At 40.2% G+C, this 27,397-nt stretch overlaps 3 protein-coding genes across 6 annotated transcripts in view; 1 reads left to right on the forward strand and 2 right to left on the reverse strand.

The window, feature by feature from the left end:
- Nucleotides 1–5,839: 5,839 nt before the first annotated feature.
- Nucleotides 5,840–7,541, forward strand: LOC118390995 (heart- and neural crest derivatives-expressed protein 1-like). Its single transcript, XM_035781889.2, has 2 exons — nt 5,840–6,664; nt 7,273–7,541. The coding sequence occupies exons 1-2, from the start codon at nt 6,194–6,196 to the stop codon at nt 7,366–7,368; spliced, it is 567 nt and encodes a 188-aa protein (XP_035637782.1). The 5' UTR covers nt 5,840–6,193; the 3' UTR covers nt 7,369–7,541.
- Nucleotides 7,542–9,902: 2,361 nt separating this feature from the next.
- Nucleotides 9,903–23,318, reverse strand: LOC118390996 (histone deacetylase complex subunit SAP30L). 2 transcript variants are annotated; one of them, XR_008060734.1, is made up of 5 exons: nt 22,560–23,318; nt 20,337–20,459; nt 19,957–20,055; nt 11,237–11,770; nt 9,903–11,157 (listed from the first exon to the last, which is right to left on the reverse strand). XR_008060734.1 is itself a non-coding variant. In XM_035781891.2 (4 exons), exons 1-4 carry the CDS (start codon nt 22,743–22,745, stop codon nt 11,642–11,644), a joined length of 537 nt encoding a protein of 178 aa, XP_035637784.1. In that variant the 5' UTR covers nt 22,746–23,318; the 3' UTR covers nt 9,903–11,641. The 2 variants fall into 2 exon arrangements, 1 of the variants encoding a protein (XP_035637784.1); XM_035781891.2 differs by having other exon boundaries at nt 9,903–11,770.
- Nucleotides 23,319–24,862: 1,544 nt separating this feature from the next.
- LOC118390997 (gametogenetin-binding protein 2-like) overlaps nt 24,863–27,397 on the reverse strand; it is a 47,587-nt gene continuing 45,052 nt past the window's right edge. For 2 of the 3 annotated variants that reach the window (XM_035781892.2, XM_035781893.2), the window contains exons 11-14: nt 26,584–26,709; nt 26,256–26,410; nt 25,829–26,062; nt 24,863–25,659 (exon numbers count right to left, since the gene is read on the reverse strand). In XM_035781892.2, coding sequence (XP_035637785.1) covers nt 25,471–25,659; nt 25,829–26,062; nt 26,256–26,410; nt 26,584–26,709 — 704 coding nt within the window. In that variant the 3' untranslated portion in view covers nt 24,863–25,470. The remainder of the gene's footprint in view (nt 25,660–25,828; nt 26,063–26,255; nt 26,411–26,583; nt 26,710–27,397) is intronic. The other variant, XM_052457739.1, reaches the window with a different exon arrangement.

Consider the following 27,397-nt stretch of genomic DNA (forward strand, 5'->3'; position numbering starts at 1 on the left):
TCACAATGAATCCATGTAATAAAGCCTACAACTTCACAATAAATCCATGTAATACAGCCTACACCATCACAATAAATCCATGTAATACAGCCTACACCATCACAATAAATCCATGTAATACAGCCTACACCATCACAATAAATCCATGTAATACAGCCTACACCTTCACAATAAATCCATGTAATACAGCCTACACCATCACAATAAATCCATGTAATACAGCCTACACCATCACAATAAATCCATGTAATACAGCCTACACCATCACAATAAATCCATGTAATACAGCCTACACCATCACAATAAATCCATGTAATACAGCCTACACCATCACAATAAATCCATGTAATACAGCCTACACCATCACAATAAATCCATGTAATATAGCCTACACCATCACAATAAATCCATGTAATACAGCCTACACCATCACAATAAATCCATGTAATACAGCCTACACCATCACAATAAATCCATGTAATATAGCCTACACCATCACAATAAATCCATGTAATACAGCCTACACCATCACAATAAATCCATGTAATATAGCCTACACCATCACAATAAATCCATGTAATACAGCCTACACCATCACAGTAAATCCATGTAATACAGCCTACACCATCACAATAAATCCATGTAATACAGCCTACGCCATCACAATAAATCCATGTAATACAGCCTACACCATCACAATAAATCCATGTAATACAGCCTACACCATCACAATAAATCCATGTAATACAGCCTACACCATCACAATAAATCCATGATTTATTTTAGACAGGTCTAAAGAAGCATGATATGAAGAAAATGTAGTCTATTTCAGGAGAACCGAATAGCATACTGAGTTGTCTTGATCTGGCTATGCCAAATGGCTGTGGGCTACACTAGGTCATTTAGCAGACACTATATGCGTAGAATTCCCTGGCATTATTTTATATTATTTTATAGAATGAAGAATACAATTGAACAAAGCTAAATAAAATAGAAAGGATATTTCCTCCAAATGATTTGAGGGAGCGCGTATTCCGTGTTGAGCGGTTAACAAAGAAATAGGTACAACTATATTCTTCATTTAGAGTTATTAATGTAACTTTAGCTGTTCTACAAATGTTGGGCTATATGTTTAGATTTCTAATACATCGTAAGGCTGCATGATGCAACTCTAATGATGATTTGAAAAAAGTAGCTTGAAAGGCATGAGCTCTGCTTTGTTTTTTGAGTAGGCTGTACACACTTTATCAGTCTCTCATTCAGAATTTGACAAGCACTTGATAATGCCTCGCGAATTTCACGGCGGCATCCCATTTGTGTGGCTATAATGCAACCTAAGACAAATCCATGCCTTTTGCTGCCAGTGGCCGTTGTGCCCTTCTCCCTGAGTGCTGAGTGCTCTGAAGCACTTCTCACTCACATGGCTCTCCATCATGTGATCAGGTCTTTCTCACAGGCTACAAGTGAAGACCAACACACCCACAACGCAACTGTGCGCCTGCCTCTCCAATTCTGAGGTGCATATTGAAGATATTGGAAGAACAGATCAGAACGTTTAGCGTGCCTGGGCTTACCTCCGCTGTACCCGCACCCCACCATACCCCTGTCTGCGCATTATGCCCTGAATATATTCTACCACGCCCAGAAATCTGCTCCTTTTATTCTTTGTCCCCAACGCTCTAGGCGACTAGTTTTGATAGCCTTTAGCCGCACCCTCCTCCTACTCCTCCTCTGTTCCGCGGGTGATGTGGAGGTAAACCCAGGCCCTGCATGTCCCCAGGCACCCTCATTTGTTGACTTCTGTGATCGAAGAAGCCTTGGTTTCATGCATGTCAACATCAGAAGCCTCCTCCCTAAGTTTGTTTTACTCACTGCTTTAGCACACTCTGCTAACCCTGATGTCCTTGCTGTGTCTGAATCCTGGCTTAGGAAGGCCACCAAAAATTCTGAGATGTCCATACCCAACTTTAACATTTTCCGTCAAGATAGAACTGCCAAAGGGGGAGGAGTTGCAGTCTACTTGTTGCCGCCAAACTTACCCTAGTAAAACTGACTATCCTACCGATCCTCGACTTCGGCGATGTCATCTACAAAATGGCTTCCAATACTCTACTCAGCAAACTGGATGCAGTTTATCACAGTGCCATCCGCTTTGTTACTAAAGCACCTTATACCACCCACCACTGCGACCTGTATGCTCTAGTCGGCAGGCCCTCGCTACATATTCATCGCCAGACCCACTGGCTCCAGGTCATCTACAAGTCCATGCTAGGTAAAGCTCCACCTTATCTCAGTTCACTGGTCACGATGGCAACACCCACCCGTAGCACGCGCTCCAGCAGGTGTATCTCACTGATCATCCCTAAAGCCAACACCTCTTTGGCCGCCTTTCCTTCTAGTTCTCTGCTGCCTGTGACTGGAACGAACTGCAAAAATCGTTGAAGTTGGAGACTTTTATCTCCCTCACCAACTCTATCTGCTATCTGAGCATCTAACCGATCGCTGCAGCTGTACATAGTCTATCGGTAAATAGCCCACCCATTTTTACCTACCTCATCCCCATACTGTTTTTATGTATTTACTTTTCTGCTCTTTGCACACCAGTATCTCTACCTGCACATGACCATCTGATAATTTATCACTCCCGTGTTAATCTGCTAAATTGTAATTATTCGCCTACCTCCTCATGCCTTTTGCACACAATGTATATAGACTCTTTTTTTCCTACTGTGTTATTGATGTGTTTATTGTTTACTCCATGTGTAACTCTGTTGTTGTCTGTTCACACTGCTTTGCTTTATCTTGGCCAGGTCACAGTTGTAAATGAGAACTTGTTCTCAACTAGCTTACCTGGTTAAATAAAGGTGAAATTTAAAAAAATAAAAAAATCTTTAAACTAATATAAATAAAAACACAAAAATATAATAACCTTGATACTCACACACTGAAGCATCATTCATTTTAACCTCAAGACCATAAACATTCATTCAAACTGTGAGTCATGTATTTGAATTATAAACATTTAACATATGACAACAACAAAAAATGATGATTAATATGAATGTTTCTGTAGCATTCCAATGCTTAGACTGGTATTATTACTTGCCATGAATTACATTACTTGAACAGTGAATAAAAACTATATAGGATACAACATAAGCCTCTCCAATTACGGGAATATATAGACTAATTAATGATTGATATTTTGTTGGTCATGTTAATTATAATTATAATCTACATGTGTGATAGCCTGTGTAAACAAGTATGCCTGTTTGATGAAATGGGCAGCTTTTAAATTTTTTGAATTTCCCAACTAGCACTATTATTCAAAAAGATACACTTGTTGAGTTTAATAAAAAAAAAGTCCCTTGCTACATTTACAAAATAATGTTCGAATTTCATTATTCAGAAGACATGTAAGTCAGATAAGCTTGTCAACTATGAGGCCATAATTTAACCTCTAGCATCGAGCAATCCCGTATCCGGGAGTGTAATCATAGCCTCAAGCTCATTACCATAATGCAACGTTTCCTATTCTTGAAAATCGCAAATGAAACTACATAAATATATTGAAACTCAAGCTTAGCCTTTTGTTAACAACACTGTCATCTCAGATTTTCAAAATATGCTTTAACATTTGCTACACAAGCATTTGTGTAAGAGTATTGATAGCCTAGCATAGCATTAAGCCTAGCATTCAGCAGGCAACATTTTCACAAAAACAAGAAAAGCATTCAAATAAAATAATTTACCTTTGAAGAACTTCTGATGTTTTCAATGATGAGACTCTCAGTTAGATAGCAAATGTTCATTTTTTCCAAAAATATTATTTGTGTAAGAGAAATAGCTCCGTTTTGTTCATCACATTTGGCTAAGAAAAAAAAACGAAAAAGCAGTCACTTACAAACGGCAAACTTTTTTCAAAAAATTAGCTCCATAATATCGACAGAAACATGGCAAACGTTGTTTAGAATCAATCCTCAATGTGTTTTTCACATATTTATTCGATAATCTATCAGTGGTGGCAGCTTGCTTCTCATCGGAAGAAAACTGAAAAATACTGCAGCTGGAGATTACACAATAATTGCGACGGAGGACACCAAGCGACCACCTGGTAAATGTAGTCTCTTATGGTCAATCTTCCAATTATATGCCTACAAATACGTTACAATGCTGCAGACACCTTGGGGAAAACGTGGAAAAGGTAAGCTGACTCCTAGCTCCTCCACAGCCATATAAGGAGTCATTGCCATGAGGCGGTTTCAAAGATTGCAGCACATCCTGATTGTATTTTTATCTGTTCCTTTTCCTGTAACATCAGTTCTGTGGCACTCACAGACAATATCTTTGCAGTTTTGGAATTGTCAGAGTGCTTTCTTTTCTTTATATGCATAGTTGAGCATCTTTTCGTGACAAAATAATTTGTTTAAAACGGGAACGTTTTTCATCCAAAAATTCAAAGAGCGCCCCCAAGATCTTTATAAATACATTTTCTATGGTATTATATGATTATGCATTTATACAAATATAATAAAGGTTGATTCTACAGTTCTGGTAAAGCAACAATTATTTTGGGAAGATTTTAATCCCCGGAGTGAAAACAGAACGGATTGACCCTCATTTGAAAGATTCATTCGTTTTTAAACGTGTTTCTACATTGTCTCGGCCACACATCTTACAAATGATAATACACGGGTTTCACATTAAACGACTAGCCCACGTACCAACAATTTTGCAAAGTAATAGATATAAAATATGTGTTTTTCTTCAAATGTAGACGTCAGACAATATTAGCCTGCACCTTTATTTTGCGTTTCTTTCTCTCGCCTACATTATATTGAATGAACCATTTCCCTCCCTCAAAGTATTTCACATCTAGGCAGCGGCCTAATTGTATCAGCCTACTATAACATATACTAGGCTATGCTCACAAAGAAATACAACATGCATGCAAGGAACTAATTTTTTCCACATATGTATGCAAAAGGGGACCAACGTAAGCATGCTGAACGACAACACAACATTTTACTAACTGAAGCAAAATATAAATATCAGAATTGCGTAAAATCCGTGTGCAAAGGCTGTCAGAGAGCTCATTATGGAATCCGCAGGAGCTCTTTCCACTGCAAATATTCTAATTAAACACATGAAAATGATGGCATTATACCCCTTTTAAATGGGGAAAGACCCTGGAAATTATGTCTTGATTTGCTTTCTATGTATGCTCCCGTGTCCAGTTACTGCGGTCTTGTAGTGGGACCATGGCGCATGTTTTTGTAGGCTTTAGGTCGCGTCCCCTGCTCAGACATTGCATGCATCATCCAATGGTCGCGTGGCACGTTATCGACTGTACCGTCGGGCACCATATTGCTATAACATATGATGTGGTTAGCTGATCCGTAAAATACCTATCCAGGCGTGGTAAGATCTGACATACGTTGGCAAAGCCTGGGCAGAGGAACGCGCCCTTAACCTCCCGGACTTCTCTGCTCTCATGGTCCTTTCAAGACAACTGGGAACTCGGAAAAACGTAAAGTCAGTGATCTATAATTCGGAAAGACGAAGCTCTAAAAAGATACCAGAGTATCCAACTTGCACTTCCGAGTTGAATGATCATTCAAAACGATTTTTCCAAGTCGGAGCTCGTTTTTTTCAAGTTTCCAGCTGGACAGACAGAAGTCGGAAGTTGGAGATTTCTGAGTTCCGAGTTCCCAGTTGTTTGAACGTGGCATCAAACACTCTCCACCCAAACCTTCAGCATTCTCACGCTATTGGCTGACTGTTCGTTCTGTCACGTCCGAAACAATATAAAACCTATGGGCCCGCACCTTCATTACGGTCAAATTTATTGCGCAAAAGAGCGCATTCCCAAAACGAAATTGTGCACTCGAGATTGCCAAAACCTGTCTGGATTATACTAGGTCTACGTCACTTTAAACGTATCAGAATGTCAACGACAGATCTCAACCAACTTGACACCCTTTTTTGATGATAAATGTTTAAAACGTGTGCTGGTTGTCTTATGTGTTTGTGGGCCTATTTGTAATAGTGAAGGTCTTCATATGTCGATTGGAATATCATTCGCGAATGTCACTTTCCCCTGTTCACTATAGCATAGGTCACTGACTAGTGTCACCAACCGCAAGACTCCAAAAGACCTGCAGACCGGTCGAGATTTTTATATATTGTAAAAATGAACCTTATTGGGAGCTACCAGCATCATCATCTGATGCACGAGACGTTTCCATTCGTCCAGAGGTGTCATCAAGATTATCCCTACTTCCAAAACTGGGTGGTGAACCATGGCGAAGTCAACTCTGACTTCCAGATCCAGATGCCTTACTCCACGGAGTTCGGGGCTCCGGGTCCGGCGCAAGAAAGCCAGCTGGACGCTCTCTCCGCGTGCATGGGGAAGAGGAGAGCAATAGGGCCGAAGAAGGAGCGGAGAAGAACGGAGAGCATCAACACCGCGTTCACCGAACTGAGAGAATGTATACCAAATGTACCGGTAGATACGAAACTGTCCAAAATTAAAACGTTACGACTAGCAACAAGTTACATTTCCTACCTAATGGACGTGCTGGCTAAAGACACTGGGGAGACGGAGGGATTCAAGGCCGAAATCAAGAAATATGATAGAGATTTGAAACGGAAACGGGAAACGGTAGGCTATGTGAACTATTTTAATAAGCAGCCTATTATTTTTGCATAAACCTAAGATATATGGTGATAATATTTTACTGTTCCAAAAATCTAAATTCATATTCTGCAAACTATAGCAGCATTGTAAAAATTATTTATTGGAATTAGGATCATGATGTTCTGCCATCAATCTCAATTATTCTCTTAATTATTGAGTGTCTTATGTGTCTTATATTACGGAATATGATGTAATATGCACCTTCGTGATTGTGGTTTTATGTTGAAACAACGTTGAGGCCATAATGTTGTAATTACTGTGTAGGCCTATTACATTTGTTAAATTCAATTGTGTTTGTTGGCTCTGTAAGCGAAAACATTTCACAGTTTAGAGCAATCCCATGTCAGAGAAATTATACTTTGAGCTCAATTGAACAAGCCTGAAAAGGCCTATAAAGATAAACATTATAACGTTATCCGACCTCTGGTTGTTAATGTGAACATGGAATAGGCTTAAGTGTTTTTTAAATGTTTATTCAGGCCATGTCATTTTACATTGAGTTTAAAATCAGTCTATTACAATTGCAGAGTGCTTATGTCAATATTGACTACATTTTGTATTTTATTTCACAGAACGATGGCCTGCAAGAGTCATTAGGAAACGAGAAAAAGTTCAAAGGACGGACAGGTTGGCCTCAGCAAGTCTGGGCTTTGGAACTGAACCAGTGAATGTTTTGACCTCTGAACATGCAACCCACTCAAAGACTCCGTATTCAAGCACGTCGCTGCAAGGAATACAACCACTTATACTCATCTACTGTATATACGTGCAATGTTTAAATTCAAACAAGGTGGACTTGTTAAATAAAATGCAATATTATGCAAATATTTCAACAACTGCCTGTTAAAGGTGTCTGTCATTTTGTCGTCTGAGAGAACTTAAATGAAAGTTGTATAGTTATATAAATCGTTTTGGTTGTGGATAGGCCACAACAACGAACGGAGAGACTGGGATATTCGAGGTGTTTCTTTATGCCTCACGGTTATGGGGCAATGCTGTTCAGCATTATTTTTTCCCCGCTTTGCATTGGTCTTGTTGTAGTAGAGTCGACTTACTGTCGTGCTATGTCTTGTAAAGAATAATGTTGAATCTACCTCAAATGAATGTAACCGTTCGTTTGAAATAGAAAACTAATACACTCAGCAATAACCTATCTGTTAAAAAACAATGGAACGCACAGGTTTATACTACTTCGAAATGATACCGGTAAAGGCCAACTATTGGACTATTGGTATTTGGTTTTGATAGTTTTCTTCTTATGAATTCAATGTGAAATTATATTCATAATGACTTAATTTATCACAAAATCTTTAAAACGGCAATGAAATCAGTCAGTTGTTCAACACAATGATTAGGTAGGCTATACAAATATTGATATGCATAGCTCTAGGCAATTATTAATTTGCTTTATGAGGACACATTCTTGTTTTATTTATTAAAACTTTTGTTTTTTGGTGATGTAGGCTTACTATATAATTTAAGGTTTTGAGTTGCAGTAGTATAAAATAGGAAAATACATGTTCAAGTGTGCTGTTTCCGGAGGACAATTAACAGTGGTAGGACTAAGGTTCGATCTGTATTTTTGTCCAAATTGAGTTATTGACATAGAACATGGAACAGAACAGGGCTAACTTATAGTCTACTCGAAATACCCCAATTCACGTGGTTAAATTCAAAAGAGTACAATATGAACATTTGCTGACATCATTTATACCAATGAGGGTTCGGGACTTTTAAAGCCAACTATTTCAGAATCATATTTTTTAAAGATAAGGTTCTATCGTCCCAAGCTCTCGATATTTCTAGCCATAATGCCATTTGTGATTTTATAGGCTATTTTCTTTCAGGGTACACGCATGGTTCGATGGTGTGAGCTAAAACATTTGATTGGCTCTAAACGATATTTACCAAATTGAGAAATTAATTATTGATCAGTATATCTACAGCAATCAAATGATATTATCCAAATGTAGACGAAACAAATATTTTTCAATTTACGGTTGTATTCCTTTCTGGGGCTGGGACAGATGCATGCTATTTCGCCTAAACTAAGAGAGCGTTCTTTCGATTGAACAGCTCACAAGAAAGTAGTCCCATCAATCAATCAGTCAATCAATCAATCAAAGTATATCCTATGGGATATAATAATCGAATTAAGAGATGTAGGCTATTATTTCAATGATAAACATACAAGTGTATATAGCCTATGAACAAAGATTTGCTTATAGGTCAGAATAATATTAGTTTGTAATAGGCTATTTGCAGAAGCCTAGTCATACATGACAACACGTTCCACATCAGAGGAAAAACAATCAAATTGGCCAGAATAAATAATTATTGGGCTAAAGAGGGAGAGCCAAAACCTAAATCCTTATATTGTATAACTTATAACCTATGTGGTCTAACTTAGTTCTCCACAAGAAAGGGGTTCCTCGAGCAACGGTGTGCATCTGTGCGCGTTCATTGCTCATCAACCAATCATGCTCAGGCAATATTTCTTTGAAAAACAAACATGTCATTCTCCAACCTACATGCCCAACATCAATGCAAAGTATATAAATTCGCCTATGCGGAAACTCACTGAAAAGGTGTTGTAGGCTATGACAGTAATTAGTAGCATGCAGGAAACCTTATATTCCACAGCCTGTGTCGGGAAATGCAAAATATACAGCCAGAGCAATGTCCTTATTTCCTGATATTGGCGCCGCAATTTTGGACATAGCCCTACTCGTGCATGGACTAAATTATTGCAGGGAGAAAGGGCTAGGCAGGCTAGACACTTTTAATTGTCCTTACAACTGAATGAAATATATATATATTAGGCCTACGTGTGTTTTTAGAAACCTAAAATAGACAGTATCATAAAATTATAGAGGTTTAAGTCCTGTGACCTGCATAGAGCAGTAGGTAGGTAGGCAGGCAGGTCTAGCCTCGTTTCTGCTTGACCACTGGGGCCCCAACAGGATGCTGCTGGACACCTGGTGGTGGATCTAGTAACACAGAGCAACCTGGCCTCAGAGCAATCTGAGGCATTTAAAAAAAATATATCCCTCCATTTAGTACGACTACTTAAGTCTCCCAGCTACTCCATCTATGGTTGAAAAAGCATGAAAGGAGAGAAATTTTATCCAGTCACTAATTCCATCCACCCACTAATCAGAAAATGGAATGACTGCCCAACAATAAACAAAAACACAAGCCATTATGTACAATACATTTATTAAAAGCAATAAGCAGCCATATTTAAATAAATGTGTCTCATATAATACAACAATTGTTTTAAGCAGCACAGCCAATATGCTAAAATATAGGAGGGAAACAGAAGAGGGAAATCTGGCACTACAAAGCTACAAGCAAAAACAAAGCCATCCATAGTTCAGCAAATGACACAGACATGACTAATTGATGGTGTAAGATGGAAAACAGTAGACATAACTTATTACTTAAATAAGGTCTGGGACAGATAACCTAATCAATACTAAGGCATAGCATCATCTGTGAAGAGACCACTGACAAACAAAACAGCGAGCACACAGCAGTGTTGAAGTGAACAAGAAAACCCCAACTAGTGACTGAGGGAAAGCAAAAACATATTATATATTTATTACAACTCCCATCTTCAACCAGCGACTGGAAGCGGTAGGTAGTGTTATCGTGTGGTTGTGTGCCCACGAGACACATCATTTCAACACTGTGCCAGGAGAGGAAATAGATTTGACAGCCGAGGGTGACATGATTCCACAGAAATACATTGCAATAGAATAGAACAAATGTATTGTGAACACGAAGGCAAAGTCCAGCCAGTGCTTTGTGTGCTGCCCTGAAAACTATTTAGGTGGTTCAAATATTGTTCATTGCGCTCAAGTTGAGACGTTCTACGTGTTTGTGTTAGTACAGCAACAATTCTTCTGAAACAATATAATAGTAGAAGTAATAATAATAATGCATTTTAAACCCCTAATGAACAAGTTCAATTAATTGCTTTAAATTAGTCTCAAAAGCTGAAACCATGAAAATTAGACTGAAAGTTACTTTCCACCAGAGACAACTTCAGAGACCTGACAATCAAGGATGAACTAAAGTACTGACATCTCACAAAAAGGTAGAAAATGTAAAGAAAAGAGTCAGACGTAACATTTCCACCAATACTTGAAAAGAGCTTGGTGTTCACTGAAATGCCATTTCACTCTGCAGTATGTGTGTGTTTCAGTGTATTAGACGGGAAAGAGCAGGTCAAGTCAATGTAAAAAAGGGTCAGGGCCAAATGCTGAATCATTCAACTTCAGTCTTCCCATGTATGTCATACCACTGGATGCGTATTATAAAACTGGGTTGTTCGAGCCCGGAATGTTGATTGGCCGACAGCTGTGGTATACTGCTCTAATTACGTTGATAACCAGTTTATAATAGCAATAAGGCACCTCTGGGGTTTGTGTGATATGGCCAATATACCACGGCTAAGGGCTGTGTCCAGTCACTCCGCGATGCGTCATGCATAACAGCCCTTAGCCGTGGTATATTGGCCATAGACCACACCCCCTCGGGCCTTATTGCTTAATTCTAGTTGGACACCAGAAAATGTGCAACGCTTCCCAAAACCTTATCCACCATCTTTTCATTCACAAAATGCTCCATGACCAGTTTATTGAAATATTAAGTTTGCACACTCTCTGGTTGGACACAAGCCTTTCTTCAAGTTGTTAACAGTCCATGCAAAATACAAACAAATACAAACAAATCTTTAAGGCAGTTCTCAGACATTGCATTCTATCGTGTTGCTGATATATTCATACTCGTCGTGTTTTGTACATATCGGCATATTCACATTACAGAATTACATCACCCTGCGGAGAGTCTTGACAGTCTGAAATCAGATTAGGCTGCCTGGCGGAAACACCTCATCAAACACACGTGTTCATGTCCAAGACTTATCGGTGGCCTTTATTCCAGTTGTTTGCTGCCCTCTGATTTCTGGTCCAGTCGGCTTTTGCTGCTCTTCACCATATAAATGAAGTATGTGAGAGTCTCCTTCTCGTTCACTGGGATATTCCGGAAGTGGCGACTGACCGTCTGAAAACAAATAACAATGCATTGAGGCCAAAATCATTTAGTTATCACAGAGAAGAACTACATTGTATCCAAATTGGTATGCAAGACAATAGAAAGGTAGAGGTCAGTTTAATCAGTCTATTGATTGAACATCCAGTTGTTTTCTCCCCAATTTTAATAAAAACATTGTTGTGAGGATTAGTGGCATGGTCAGGGGCACAACTTTCACTGGGGACATGCCCCCCCCACATTCTGAATTTAAATGTTTGTCCCCCCCAGTTATTCATGACAAAAATAACAAGGCACGGGTGTGCTTTAGGACCATGCGGATACCTCCAAGCGGTCGGGTAGGCTGTTGGGAGCGTTTATTCTACAGGATAAATCAAATTAAAACTTCCACTTCTAAAACCAAAGTTGCGCCCCTGGAAGCAAGCCCAACAAAGACCAAGTGTGATCATCGGTCTGGTTAAAGGGATACTTTGAGATTTTGGCAAGGAAGCCCTTGATCTACTTCCCCAGAGACAGATGAACTCCTGGATACCATTTTTATGTCTTTGCGTGCGGTTTAAAGCATCCTTTTAGCTCCCAACCAAATCAATGACCACAATTCTGTCAAGGATCAGAACTCCACGTATAAATTCATGTATAAACCCAAACAGATTATTTGATTTAAAATAATAAACGCGAAATAAAACATCCTCTGTGTAGTCACACCGGCGGTCATGAGTTATGAAGGCAGTCAAATTCCATGTGACCGTTTAGTCACAATAATTCATCTTCTCCAAGCTCTGATGCTGCTGATGGTCATAAGTAGCCTACCAAAAACTGCCTTGTAGTCAGCACTCTATTCCCTCGAATCACTCTGACATCAATACAAGTCTAATCAAAAATCTAATCAAATACTTAATGAGAGCCCATGAGTTAATGTTTGTGCAATATTTCTATAAGCTATGCAATTGCGTGAGAAAACAGAGTGATGGCCTCTATTAAAAAGAGGAGGATCCTATAGGCTTGTGATGGTGTAGGCTTTTTATTACATGGATTTACTGTGATGGTGTAGGCTATATTACATGGATTTACTGTGATGGTGTAGGCTATATTACATGGATTTACTGTGATGGTGTAGGCTATATTACATGGATTTACTGTGATGGTGTAGGCTATATTACATGGATTTACTGTGATGGTGTAGGCTATATTACATGGATTTACTGTGATGGTGTAGGCTATATTACATGGATTTACTGTGATGGTGTAGGCTATATTACATGGATTTACTGTGATGGTGTAGGCTATATTACATGGATTTACTGTGATGGTGTAGGCTATATTACATGGATTTACTGTAATGGTGTAGGCTATATTACATGGATTTACTGTGATGGTGTAGGCTATATTACATGGATTTACTGTGATGGTGTAGGCTATATTACATGGATTTACTGTGATGGTGTAGGCTATATTACATGGATTTACTGTGATGGTGTAGGCTATATTACATGGATTTACTGTGATGGTGTAGGCTATATTACATGGATTTATTGTGATGGTGTAGGCTATATTACATGGATTTATTGTGATGGTGTAGGCTATATTACATGGATTTATTGTGATGGTGTAGGCTATATTACATGGATTTATTGTGATGGTGTAGGCTATATTACATGGATTTATTGTGATGGTGTAGGCTTTATTACATGGATTTATTGACTTGTGGACCTGTTGACTTGTGCTTCATTAATGACATGACAGGCTCATTAACTTCTTTGGGACTGGGGGGGCAGTATTGAGTAGCTTGGATGAATAAGGTGCCCAGAGTAAACTGCCTGCTACTCACACCCAGTTGCTAATATATGCATATTATTAATAGATTTGGATAGAAAACACTGTTTCTAAAACTGTTTGAATGATGTCTGAGTAACAGAACTCATATGGCAGGCAAAAACCTGAGAAAAAAATCCAACCAGGAAGTGGGAAATCTGAGGTTTGTAGGTTATCGAAGATAGTGGGATATTGGTCATATTGCATTTCCTAAGGCTTCCACTAGATGTCAACAGTCTTTAGAACCTTGTTTGAGGCTTCTACTGTGAAGTTGGGGTGAATAAGGGCTGTTTGAGCCAGGTGTCTGGCAGAGTGCCATGAGTTCGTGAAGCGTGTTTACGTAAGAGGTAACTAGCGTTCCATTGCTTTTCTACAGACAATGGAATTCTCCGGTTGGAACATTATTGAACATTTCTGATAAAAACATCCTAAAGATTGATTCTATACTTCGTTTGACATGTTTCTACGAACTGTAATATAACTTTGTCTAAACTTTCGCATGGATTTGCCGGCACGTCGTGATTTTGGATTGTGTACTAAACACGCGAACAACGAGGTGGTATTTGGACATAAATGAGGGACTTTATCGAATAAATCAAACATTTGTGGAACTGTGATTCCTGGGAGTGCATTCTTATGAAGATAAAGGTAAGTGAATATTTATAATGCTATTTCTAACTTCTGCTGACTACACAACATGGCGGATATCTGTTTGGCTGTTTTGTTGTCGGAGCGCTCTACTCAGATTATTGCGAGGTGTGCTTTTTCGGTAAAGCTTTTTTTAAATCTGACATAGCGGTTGCATTAAGGAGAAGTTTATCTAAAGTTCCATGCATACCACTTGAATTTTCATCAACACTTGAGTATTTCTGCAAATTGATGTGGCTCTCTGCAAAATCACCAGATGTTTTGGAACTACTGAAAGTAACGCACCAATGTAAACTCAGATTTTATATAAATATGAACTTTATCAAACAAAACATACATGTATTGTGTAACATGAAGTCCTATGAGTGTCATCTGATGAAGATCATCTGATGAAGATCAAAGGTTAGTGAATCATTCTCTCTATTTGTGCTTTTTGTGACTCCTCTCTTTGGCTGGAAAATGGCTGTGTTTTTCTGTGACTTGGCTCTGACCTAACATAATCGTTTGTGGTGCTTTCGCCGTAAAGCCTTTTTGAGATCGGACACTGTGGCTGGATTAACGAGAAGTTAACCTTTCAAATGGTGTAAAATACTTCTATGCTTGAGGAATTTTAATTATGAGATTACTGTTGTTTTGAATTTGGCGCCCTGCACTTTCCCTGGCTGTTGTTGAGGTGGGATGCTACCGTCCCGAATATCCCAGAGAGGTTAATGGAGGTCTAGGCCTCTACTGCCTGGGGAAACATTTAATTTATTTCACACTTGTAACTGTCATAGCCATCTTGCTAGCTAACTTGGCTAGCTCAATCAATCAGTATTTTTCTGTGCTATGACACTTATTAAAGCCTTGAATCTCATAGGGGCTCCTGTCACCACTGGTCATCTAGCTAGCCACATAACCAGCAGGGTTGCATCGGTTTCCATTGGACTAGAGCTAGCTAGGCTGGCTAGCTAATGCTAGCTGGCTAATGCGAGCTGATAATCATGTAACAGCCTATGCTGACTAGCATTGCTAATATACTAGCTAGCTAATGCTGGGTCCGCAAAAATCAAGTAAATGCTACTGAGCTCAGGACAAAAATCAAATTTCCACATTGTAGTGGCTATTGATGTTCTGGTTGTTTGTTTTTTTGCTTAGTGACATTTGCGAATATCATATTTTTATAATTTAACTACCGGTATGCATGTACAGTGCATTCCGAAAGTATTCAGACCGTTTCCCTTTTTACACATTTTATTACATTACAGCCTTATTCTACAATGGATAAAATCATTTATTACCCTCAATCTACACACAATACCACATAATGACAAAGTTAAAAAACAGGTATAGATTGTTGCAATTCTATTAAAAATTAAAAATAGAAATACCTTATTTACGTAAGTATTCAGACCCTTTGCTATGAGACTTGAAATTGAGCTCAGGTGCATCCGGTTTCTATTGATCATCCTTGAGCTGTTTCTACAAAATGATTGGAGTCCACCTGTGGCAACTTCCTTTGGATTGGACTTGATCTGGAAAGGCACCTAGTTGACAGTACATGTCAGAGCAAAAACCAAGCCATGGGGCCGAAGGAATTGTCTGTAGAGCTCCGAGACATGGTTGTGTTGAGGCATAGATCTGGGGAAGGGTACCAAAACATTTCTGCAGCATGGAAGGGCCAATAACACAGTGGCCTCCATTGTTTTTAAGAATGGAAGAAGTGTGGAACCACCAAGACTCTTCCTATAGCTGGCCGCCCAGCCAAATTGAGCAATTGGGAGAGAAGGGCCTTGCTCAGGGAGGTGACCAAGAACCCAATGGTCACTTTGACAGAGCTCCAGAGTTATTCTGTGGAGATGGGAGAACCTTCCAGAAGGACAACCATCTCTGCAGCACTCCACCAATCAGGCCTTTATGATAGTGGCCAGACGGAAGCCATTGCTCAGGGAAAAAAAGGCACATGACAGCCTGCTTGGAGTTTACAAAAAGGCACCTAAATGACTCTCAGACCACGAGAAACAAGAGTCTCTGGTCTGATGAAACCAAGATTGAACTCTTTGGCCTGAAAGCCAAGAGTCACGTCTGGAGGAAACCTGGCACCATCCCTACAGTGAAGCATAGTGTTGGTTGGCAGCCTCATGCTGTGGGGATGTTTTTCAGCGGCAGGGACTGAGAGCCTAGTCAGGATTGAGGGAAAGATAAACAGAGAGATCCTTGATGAAAACCTGCTCCAGAGCGCACAGGACCACAGACTGGGACGAAGGTTCACCTTCCAACAGAACAACAACCCTAAGCACACAGCCAAGACAACGCAGGAGTGGCTTTAGGACAAGTCTCAATGTCCTCGAGTTACCCCAGCCAGAGCCCGGAGTTGAACATCTCTGGAGAGACCTGAAAATAGCTGCGCAGCGACGCTCACCATCCAACCTGACAGAGCTTGAGAGGATCTGCAGAGAAGAATGGAAGAAACTCCCCAAATACAGGTATGACAAGCTTGTAGCGTCATACCCAAGACTCAAAACTGTAATCGCTGCCAAAGGTGCTTCAACAAAGTACTGAGTAAAGGGTCTGAATACCTGTGTAAATGTAATTTTTGTATTTTTATAAATTTACTAAAATGTCTAAAAGACTTTGAATTGTCATTATGGTGGATTGTGTTTAGATTGATGGTGAAAAAATGATTTAATCCATTTTAGAATAAGGCTGTAGGGTAACAAAATACGGAAAAAGTCAAGTGGTCTGAATACTTTCCGAATGCACTGTATCTAATCCGGTTTACACATGAGGAAAATGAGTGAAGTCCCAAATTCCCGGCGAGATACTGCGACACACTTACGGATACGAAGTCTCAGAAATAAAAGATCCGGTCATGGATTAGGAGCCACTCCCTTTGAGGATACTGTAGTTATTAGGAGAGGAGAATGACTTTGGATAATTGCCCTAATGAAATCCCAAGACAGAAGTTTACTCTTTTAGAGGTGAGTCCTTCTGAGACAGTTTACCAAGTTCTTTAGATGGGCTACTACCTATGGAACAAAAATATAAATGCTACATGTGTTGCTCACCATTTTTTATGAGCTGAAATATGCCTCAAAAACATTTCTCTACAATTTTGTGCACAAATCTGTTTACATCCTTGTTAGTGAACATTTTCCTTTGCCAAGATAATCTAGCCACCTGACAGGTGTCATATCAAGAAGCTGATTAAACAACATGATCCTTACACAGGTGCACCTTGTGCTGGGGACACTAAAGGCCACAGATGTCTCAAGTTGAGGGAGAGTGCAATTGGCATGATGACTGTAGGAATGTCCACCAGCGCTGTTAACGTTAATTTCTCTATCATAAGCCACCTCCAACGTCATATTAAAGAATTTGGCAATACATCGAACTGGCCTAACAACCGCAGACCACGTGTATCCACACCAGCCCAGGACCTCCACGGCGGAATCGTCTGAGACCAGCCACCCGGACAACAGATGAAACAGACGAGCATTGGCGTTTGTAATAAAGCCCTTTTGTGGGGAAAAAACGATTTGGCTGGGCCTGGCTCCCAAGCCCTCCCATGTCTGTGCCACCGGCCCAGTCATGTGAAATCCATAGATTAGGTCCTAGTGAATTCATTTCAAATGACTGAGTTCCTTATATGTATTGTAACTCAGTAAAATGGTTGAAATTGTCCCGTTTTATATTTTTGTTATATAACAAAATAAAAAAATAAACGGGACAATTTCAACCATTTTACTGAGTTACAATACATATAAGGAACTCAGTCATATATATATATAAATAAACGGGACAATATTTTACTGAGTTACAATATATATATATATATATATATATATATATATATATATATATATATATATATATATATATAAATATATATATATATATATATGACTAACAGGACAGCACTGCTGTATAAAATCAGTAATGTAAGATTTTTAAAGCCTGCCTACTATCACTGTGGCAATAAACAAATGAACCGTTTGTCATTTGGATATGTTGACACGAAGCAGTACAAGCCATAATTAGGTTGGAATAAGCTTATTTAGACAAGGAACGAGATTGCAAGAGGGACGCGAGTAGTTTCTCCTGCCTGTGGGTCTGGCACTTAGGCTTTCTACTCTACTAGCCAGCTCCCCTTTGGCCAATATGTCAGGCAAAACTGGTTTCGCAAGTTGCAGTTTGTTTTGGATAGCCGCTGGGAGACTTGGCATCAAAACGGACCATTGTATTTAATAGTCCAGTATTATGAAGTACATCTAGATTACAAAATGCGAAAACTCCACATAGGACAACAATATATGAATACATTCATCAAAGTAAAATATTGTGCCTGGTGCTTGTCTTTAGCTGGAATAGATACCCCACTGCAGTGTACACTGTTAGCGGTCTATCAAACATATTACTGCTGTAGGCCCTGTGGTTAAAAAGACATTTAAAAATCCCATGACAAACGTAAGTTGATCTCAGATAGATTGTCTAGGGGCAAGTTAACCTCCCCTTTCATGTAAGAAAGTCATGACCATCATACTTTTAGAGAAATTATCATTTTGTACATGTGTTTAACAGAGTTAGACAAACTCCAGTTCCCTTGCTTAGGGGGACCGGGGTCCTCCCCGGGATCATTTTTATGCAGAAGGCCTGAGAAGCTCTTTAAAAAAAAAGGACATTCTAGCCATTAATTAACTATTAGATAGCCATAAAAAGTATATTTTAATACACTGAAAAAAAGTGTGGGCCAGAATAAGGCTCTCCTCCTCACTTTTCAGTTCGCTGCAGCTAGCGACGGGAGCGAGCTGCAACACACTCTCAATCTCTTCATTCAAAGACTCAATCATGGACACTTACTGACAGTTGTGGCTGCTTTGCGTGATGTATTGTTGTCTCTACCTTCTTGCCCTCTGTTGTCTGTTCCCAATAATGTTACTACCATGTTTTGTGCTGCTAACATGTGTTGCTACCATGTTGTTATGTTGTGCTGCTACCATGTTGTTATGTTGTGTTGCTACCTTGCTGTTTTGTCATGTGTTGCTGCATTGCTATGTTGTCGTCTTAGGTCTCTTATTATGTAGTGTTGTGGCGTCTCTCTAGTCGTGATGGGTTTTGTCTTATATTGATATTTGATTTTTAATCCCCATCACCGCAGGCCTTTTGGTAGGCTGTCAATGTAAATACGAATTTGTTCTTAACTGACTTGCCTAGTTAAATAAAGGTTAAATAAAATACAAAAATAAATAAAATATTGTTTCTGCAATGAGAAATGACAGTCTTCAGTGAAGATACTACGAATTTCATGGACTATCACAATCATTTTTTGGAGATTGTAGAAAAAACCACTATACGAACTGCTCTTTTTGTGAACGTCAGGAATCGAACATGTGAAAGGGCCATTCATTTGGCTCCCTGATTCACACACTACTAGTATCTTCTCTGAAGATGGTCATTTCTCATTGTGCAGAAACAATAGTGAGGAGAGAGCCTTATTCTGGTCCACACTTCTTCAGTGTATCCCCCCCCCCTCCCCTTGAGATGCCACTCAAGGAGTAGAGAAATAAGTGCGGTAGCAATGGAAACCAGGAAGCCCCTCAAAATTGCTGCATTTCTTGATGGCACTTGTTTCACTAACATTTGTTTTGCTTGCAGTGACTGTGATATGTGGTTGGCTAAACCCATCTTAGTTGAATACACACTAAGTCGCTCTGGATAAGATTGAACGCTAAATGACTCGAGTGTAAATATTGGCCTACCTCAGCCAGTTGGGCCTTGTTCAAGCCAGGTCTGGTCTGGAGCTTGTAGTGTCTTTTGTAGCGTCTCAGAGTGTTCACCTGAAGCTGGAACAGATCCACCTAACATCACAGAGACACACACATTGTGAGGCAGAGTGGTGTGCCATCCATTAAGCGTTGAATATCATTAAGCACATTTTACTGCTCTCTATCAATTATGTTTCACACAAAAGAATGCATAGAACTGTCATGCTATTGGGCCTTTTCATCAACAGTCGTCTTATGTTCTTTTTCATATCTATTCAACTTGATGTTTTTTCTTTTTCAAGGAGAAGCAGTGACATTCTTTAGAGACACATTATTTAAAGGGAGGACAATGGGCTCGTTTCCCCGGCTTTTACCTCTGGCACCTCCACATCATGATCAGGAGACTCCCCTCCGTCGTCACTCGTCTTCCTCTTCCGTTTGTTACGGACACTCTGGATGAAGTTTTTGTGGAAGTCGCATATGTAGAGGTGTCGGACCTAAAATAAGAGGAAGAGTGTACAAAACATTTCCCATTACATAGAATTTAGAAGAAAAAGAAACGAACACCTATTTAGGCGAGGTGCTGGCTAGCGGAGTAGAATACTTGAAAATAAAAGAGAGCCGCCCACTCTAGGAGCTCAGATGCAAAAATGTAATAACCAACGTTTCGACAGCCAAGCCGTCTTCATCAGGGTATAAAAAAAAGGTGAAAGCTATGATCCCTTATTGATGTCACTTTCTAAATTGCTTCAAATTCATTTAGATGACGGGGAGGAGAAGGGGGATATCTACTAAGCTGCTCGCTCCTGTAAGATGGGAAGGCAGAGCAGGCAGTGGCCCAGTTGTGTGAACCAAATCGCAGAAAACAAACAAATTAGGTATATCCAAAGCTTTGTGGACTCAGGAGTGCCAGATAGCTTTGTGGGACTCTGCTTCCCTACAGTTTTGGCCTGGTTCAGGTGCCTAGCCTGAGGCACAGAGATTTGTCTGTAATCATACAGACCTCCTCCCACGCATTTGGGTCTAGGGTGTCCGAGTCCAATTCCCCACATCCTCCAGTAGCTCAGCATGATATGCCTGCAATACAGAGTCCTGGTACAGCTTCTGAAAAATTGAGGCGCTCCGTCTTTCAAGGGAGTGAAGGGCCTGAAGTTGTTAGCCAGCGACCGCTCCACCGAGGGAGGGTTGCCAAACCCGGATTCCTCCATGTTGTTCATGTCCAAGCTCGGGGGTGCCTCTAACAAGAATCTAACTAGTGAGAAGTTCATCCAACAGGCTCTTAGCTTCCCTGAGGCAAGCTTGGTATCGCAGGGAGCATCTGTTAAAGGCCCTTTAACAGGCCGAGCTCCTACGGGAGAGGACCACTCAATGTAGCCAAGCACGAGTTTTCAGTGTAGCCTATTAATGGTCTATAAATGTTGAAATATCTTCACACCTACAATACAAACCTCTAGGCTCCAGTCATAAGAGTTTTTTTAAAAAATGACAGGGGGCAGTTTGGAAAAAACAATCTTGTGTGAATCATCCTCTGGAATAACGCACATGCTTGGATAATAATTACCAAATCAGCGTCTCATGATACCCGTCCAAATAGGGCCACAACATAGCAAAGAATAAGCTTATCAGCATAGAGTGCACCACATCATCCCATAGGATCAGTCAAGGCTGCACACTGCAGAAATATCACTGAACTACTATTATAGTTCATACACATCACCTCCTATACTCAAACAAAGTAGGCCTTTTATAGGCAAATGGGCAGCATCATGTTCATGTCAGTCCTCTAGAACGCAAATGTTGTCTTCCTAGTAAGTCTCCGCAACAGTATAGTGAGGTTGTGAGTATGTGTGCACCGTGTTTTGAGAGGCCAGCAAGAGTCGACTCTTTTCGACTCCAAACATACTCGAGTCGTGCACCACTAGGGTGAACCCAAATTGTCTATCCGCAGACTGCGGTTCTAAACATGCCGCGCCCACTGCCATTGGGTTGTTAAGCGCCGTCTGACACACCAGAACAGTCATGTGGCGGTAATGCACCAACGTTGGAAACCCCCACCGAAGAAGAAGGCTGCTTGCTTAGCTAGGACACCCCCGTAGACAGTGTTCTTCGCCACCGCCTAACCGAGCACTGTTTTACCGCAGTTCTATTAATGTTACAGCGAGGGAAGTAGCAAGTTTGTGAGCCAACCCGAAACTCGCTAAACGTTCAAATCTGCAGAGAGGAGGCGAAGGACACTGCCCGTCGCCTGGCCAGCTAGCAGCATAAATGGCAGTGGGCGCGGGATGTAGTAAACGCGGAATGTTGGTGGACCTTCTCGATGAAACAGCCAAGGATTGGAGATCCTCCTTGTTTGATGTTCCACAAACTAATCCAAATGAAGCCATAAGCAAATCAGAGAACTCCAATGTTCCGTGATTATGGCGCAGGACAAGTGTAAAACAATAGCAAATAGATAAGTGTGGTTGAATTTGCCAACAAGCTGCAAGCGTGCGCGATTAGCATATTATTGCCTAGCAAACTGTCAGTGGGAATGTCTACGGGGCTAGCTGGCTACCTCGTCACATAGTTGGAACAACTAGTTAGAAATACACACTTACACTTTTGTCGATGTCCAGCTTTAGTTTTTTCTGCGATATGCTTTTCTGGATCCGCTTGCTGAAGGAAGCGTTTCCAGCTGATCGTCCGCAGCGCTCACCGTCCTCAATCAAACAACAAGTCTGGCCGTAAAACGGCGGAGCCGGAGGTCCATCGTGACTGTCTTCTTCTGTGCTGAACCCGTTCATGATAGTTGGTTTGGGGATCTTCTTGTAAAAGCCACTGATAACGGTCTGTCGTCCTTGAAAGGCCACTTTCTTCTACAGACAATCGTTATCGTCGTAACAACTGATTTTATATTAAACCAATGCGAAAAGGTAATGAAAGGACACTGTACTAAGTTTCGTCGTCAAGCTAGGAACCCATACCACAATACAGGCTAGAATGTCAAGAAAGAGACAGTACCTCAAGGTGGCTTGCTAGCTCAGTAGCTACTGCTAGCGAACGAAATTCCTAAACTGATAACACGCAACCGTTACTTTTCTATCATTCGTACATATAGCTATAAACGGTTCACATATCACACGAAATCGGAACACTTCGATCGTCTTTCACTGATTAAACAATTTAAGACATCACGTATTTCATAGACTTCACCTCAACAGCCGCGGTAATTCTTTCAGAATAGCTTGTACAAATGAACACGTCCTGCTACTGCAGCGGAAGTTTTCTTACTGGATCACTATTGGTCATTTTCTAATAGAGGCGGGATTAGTATGTTTGTATTGCTCTTCGGTTGGTTAAAATGTATGTAAATCGTCCAAATGTTGCTTCCTGGATCACGATGCGTTTTTGTTCTGTATGAAACGATGAGTCTGAAACGGCCTCTGTGCTCAACTGTGTAATCTTCATACTGACAGACATACATTTCTTTGTGTGCATTATATACGGATAGTATATCAATACAAAATATGTAGTATCGTAATAATGTTATGACGTACTGTAAGTGCCTTAATATGTTTGCAGCCCAGGGAGAGTAGCTGCTAATGGCGATCCTTAATACAAATACTGTACAATGATAGTCTGATATTGTCTAAACGCGGTCGTTGTGTAGTTTTGAATAGGATTTCCTCATGCATACTTTGACGTCTGCAGCACACATGAGTTATCAATTTGTTAAAATACAGAAAGTAATATCCTTGGTCTTGAAAATGTAGCCAACCACTGCCCTAATCAGGACGTTTCCCAAAAGCATATTGGCTAAATTAAGATGCTTTTGGCATACCAAGCCTCGATGAATTAGCCTTAAATGCCCTTGACAGGTTTTTCTGAAGTAGTTAGTAGATTTATTTTAAATATGAATTTAAAAAATCAAAAGGATTAGATTGACTCAAGTATAATTATACTGCAAATTAAATGGTTAGACATCTCAACCTTATATGGAACAAGGCCCAAACTACATTTAATGCTTTAAAATTGGTGTTTTAAGGAGACAATGCCATCCTCAAAGTAACTAGTCAGAGGATTCCATTGCTACAGTATAGAAAAACAGTAGTAAGCTCTGTCATCATGTAACTTGTGACCTATCCCCGGTAAGAGCTGTCCCCTGCAATGTCCCAGTAAAAGTAGCAACTCTGTAGTTAAATTGATATTTCCGTAATCAAAAGCTGCATCAAATCGGATTTGCATGTAAAAAATGTAGTCTCGCCTTCACTCGTTTAATCAGTGATACAATTGCAACACTGAATGAACCAAAAAAAATGAACAGCCAAAAAAACAATCCAACAGTATAGGCTACCAAATTTGGGTGATTCTAAAATTACTACATAGGCTAACATGACCACACCGCCTCCCGCGAGTGTTGCAAAATAAATGTACACATACATGTTATTCAATCATTGCCTCCACACTGCTTGCGCACTTCAACGTCAGTATGTTAGAGTAAAACAAGGGGTAATCTATGTATGTGTTGTAGTTGAAAGGACTGTAACATTTAAAAATGGACCGTTAAATATAGTTCAATTACATTTATCCCCAGCAACACATTTCCCAAAATCGGGTCACATTACTTCAAATTCACATGCATGTTGCATTCTTTTGCAACCAACAGGAGCCAAAGTGCAAACTTGAGGGAATTTATTGCAAAACTTTCCATGTGTAAACGGAAAACTCCGAAAACTCCCGAGGAATATAACAAGTTTATTGGTATGGAATAATTAGTCTAACAAAGTACCGTGCTTTCGGTCAGCTCCCAATGACAGGCCTGTGAGGCTAAACTTGTCATATTACCCCATCTACTGGTTATTCAAAAACATAACACATGGTAGGTAGCCAGGTCAGAAGCACAAACTACTATCAAAACGCATATTAATAAATATTTTTTATTTAGTAAATCTTACATTGTCTTACTGTAAAATCTTTATATTCAGATCATTTCATTTATGTACACATTTATTGGTGCAACTTATTCCACTAAAATGAAGTGTCAGAGTAATAAGCGAGACACACAAAAAGGAATATGCGAGAAAAAAATGACACAGGACTGACCACCAACATTTAAATCCTAATGTCACAGCTTGCAAGCTTGATTATCAGATCTACTGTGCTACAAAAAATAAATAAATCCATCAGCCCTACAAAATGAGACCAGAAAGAAACTGGTCAGGCTGGGAGGGAGGAGAACAAAGATGGGGCGACAAGGTGAATGAGGAGAGGTGACAAGATAGGTGAACAGTAGGGACAGAGATCGGTGAACAGTAGGGACAGAGATAGATTGAGAGAAGATAAACACATGGGGGAAATTAAGATTCACATTTACTTCAACCACAGAGTGGGGGACAAAATAAACACCAGACCAAAATGTACTTAGATTTTTTTCTATTTGTTTTAAAGGCGGTACGCGCAGAGCAATGGTAATAATCATGTGTTAAAAAGACTTCACAACAGTAGAGTCGTGCAACAGCAGCGAATTCATTAATTGACGCTGGTGGTGGCAGCAGCGAACCACTCTCCACCGCCGCGGCAGTACTTGGTAAATTTATCCTTCAGGTGCTGTCTGTACTGGTGGCGGTTGTTGTAGAAGGACTTGTTGCTATCCACAAACAACTGGATCTCATCCTGCGTGAGGCAGTTCTCTTCGTCTGAAGTCACTTCAGAGTCGTCCTATTTTCAGTAGAAAATACAGTTAAAATGGACCTTACACACACACTGAATAAATGTTTTACATCCTACAGCAACACTGATAGAGAACTCAAAATTAGTACAGATAGTCACTTCAGTGCTGGATGTCATTATCACAGCTTTTACATTTTTTTTTTTACATTTCACTGACCAGTAGTTTAATGAGACTGTTGGCGCTGGTGTTCCCCTGACCACACATGTTTGCCTCCAGATAATGGCTCATGTTCTTTTGATGTCCTGTCCATGGTAACTGCAGTGCAATGCTAGAAAAGGTGTCACAGCACAACTTGGCACACGTCTCTTTGGTTCTGCACACAGGTGACGTTGTAGAAGTGTTTTTCCCTCTCCTGTACCCTTCCATCACACAACCCTCTGTTTTTCCACCCTTTGGAGAAAATACATGTTTTAAAGTTTTGTTTAATAGTGTCACCTGATTAGCAATGAATTGGGTACTAATCATAGCTCTGACTAGACTAACATAACACAAGGAAAAACTGTCCATTTAAATTATACAAATGGAAAGATCTAGAAAAATCACATCCCTACTATGGTGAAATCAAACTAAATTCTCATCTCACCTGATCGTTACATAACGAGCCATTGTTCTTTCTTTTCTTATTATTTTTCTTGCCCTTCAAGTTTTCAGAGTTAGCCCAGCACTCCACACAGCTGTATACCCCGTCCTCCTCGTCTTCATCACAGTGATTATGATGGTGACCACACAAGTAGTCTCCTTCAGATGACAACAAGACACACAGCAGCAGTGAGAAAGGAGACCGACAGGCATCCTATCCAGATACACCACATTCTGTCTTACAAAAAAAAGAAGACAAATGACAGCAACACCAGGCTTGGAAAAACGCATCACTATTTGGACCACACACAACAACAAAAAAATGGACCAACCTGCTTCCTCATGGTTGCAGATTCCGTCAGTGCAGGCGACGTCAGATCCCTCCCGTGAGCCAGTCTCGCTGCCTTCCATGCTAGAAGAGTAGCCACAGTCACTCCCATTGCTGTGGGGTGACAAACCTGGGGAAAGGACAAGGAGAAAAATCACTTAAATGAGCTCAACAAGTGCCTGAGGCTGGTCTAGCGGGCAATGCCGCCTGCCCATATACAGATTAGAGGTCGACCGAGGGCCAATTTCAAGTTTTCATAATAGTTTTTTTTGGTACACCTTTATTTAACTAGGCAAGTCAGTTAAGAACACATTCTTATTTTCAATGACGGCCTAGGAACGTTAACTGCCATGTTCAGGGGCAGAACGACAGATTTTTACCTTGTCAGCTTGGGGATTCGTTTTCGCAACCTTCCGGTTACTAGTCCAACGCTCTAACCACCGGCCTTACATTGCACTCAACGAGGAGCCTGCGTGGCAGGCTGACTACCTGTTAAGCGAGGGCAGTTGCTGGGTAGCATTAAACTTATTTTATAAAACAATCTTAACATAATCACTAGTTAACTACACATGGTTTATCTAGCTTGTCCTGCGTTGCATATAATCGATGCGGTGCCTGTTAATTTCTCATCGAATCACAGCCTACTTCGACAAACGGGTGATGATTTAACAAGCTCATTCACGAAAAAAAGCACTGTCGCTGCACCAATGTACCTAACCATAAACATCAATGCCTTTCTTTAAAATCAATACACAAGTATATATTTTAAACCTGCATATTTAGTTCATATTGCCTGCTAACATGAATTTATTTTAACT

This window comes from Oncorhynchus keta, chromosome 12, assembly GCF_023373465.1.
Source record: "Oncorhynchus keta strain PuntledgeMale-10-30-2019 chromosome 12, Oket_V2, whole genome shotgun sequence".
Taxonomy (NCBI): Eukaryota; Metazoa; Chordata; class Actinopteri; order Salmoniformes; family Salmonidae; genus Oncorhynchus; species Oncorhynchus keta.

What these genes read in the sequence shown, in the direction of transcription:
- LOC118390995 (XM_035781889.2), top strand. Translation starts at nt 6,194, where the DNA reads ATGAACCTTATTGGGAGCTACCAGCATCATCATCTGATGCACGAGACG. An exon ending in TGAAACGGAAACGGGAAACG is followed by an intron (nt 6,665 to 7,272) that starts GTAGGCTATGTG and finishes TTTATTTCACAG; the next exon opens with AACGATGGCCTGCAAGAGTC.
- LOC118390996 (XM_035781891.2), bottom strand. Translation starts at nt 22,745, where the DNA reads ATGAACGGGTTCAGCACAGAAGAAGACAGTCACGATGGACCTCCGGCT. An exon ending in AGCTGGACATCGACAAAAGT is followed by an intron (nt 20,460 to 22,559) that starts GTAAGTGTGTAT and finishes CTCTTATTTTAG; the next exon opens with GTCCGACACCTCTACATATG. An exon ending in ATGATGTGGAGGTGCCAGAG is followed by an intron (nt 20,056 to 20,336) that starts GTAAAAGCCGGG and finishes CTGTGATGTTAG; the next exon opens with GTGGATCTGTTCCAGCTTCA.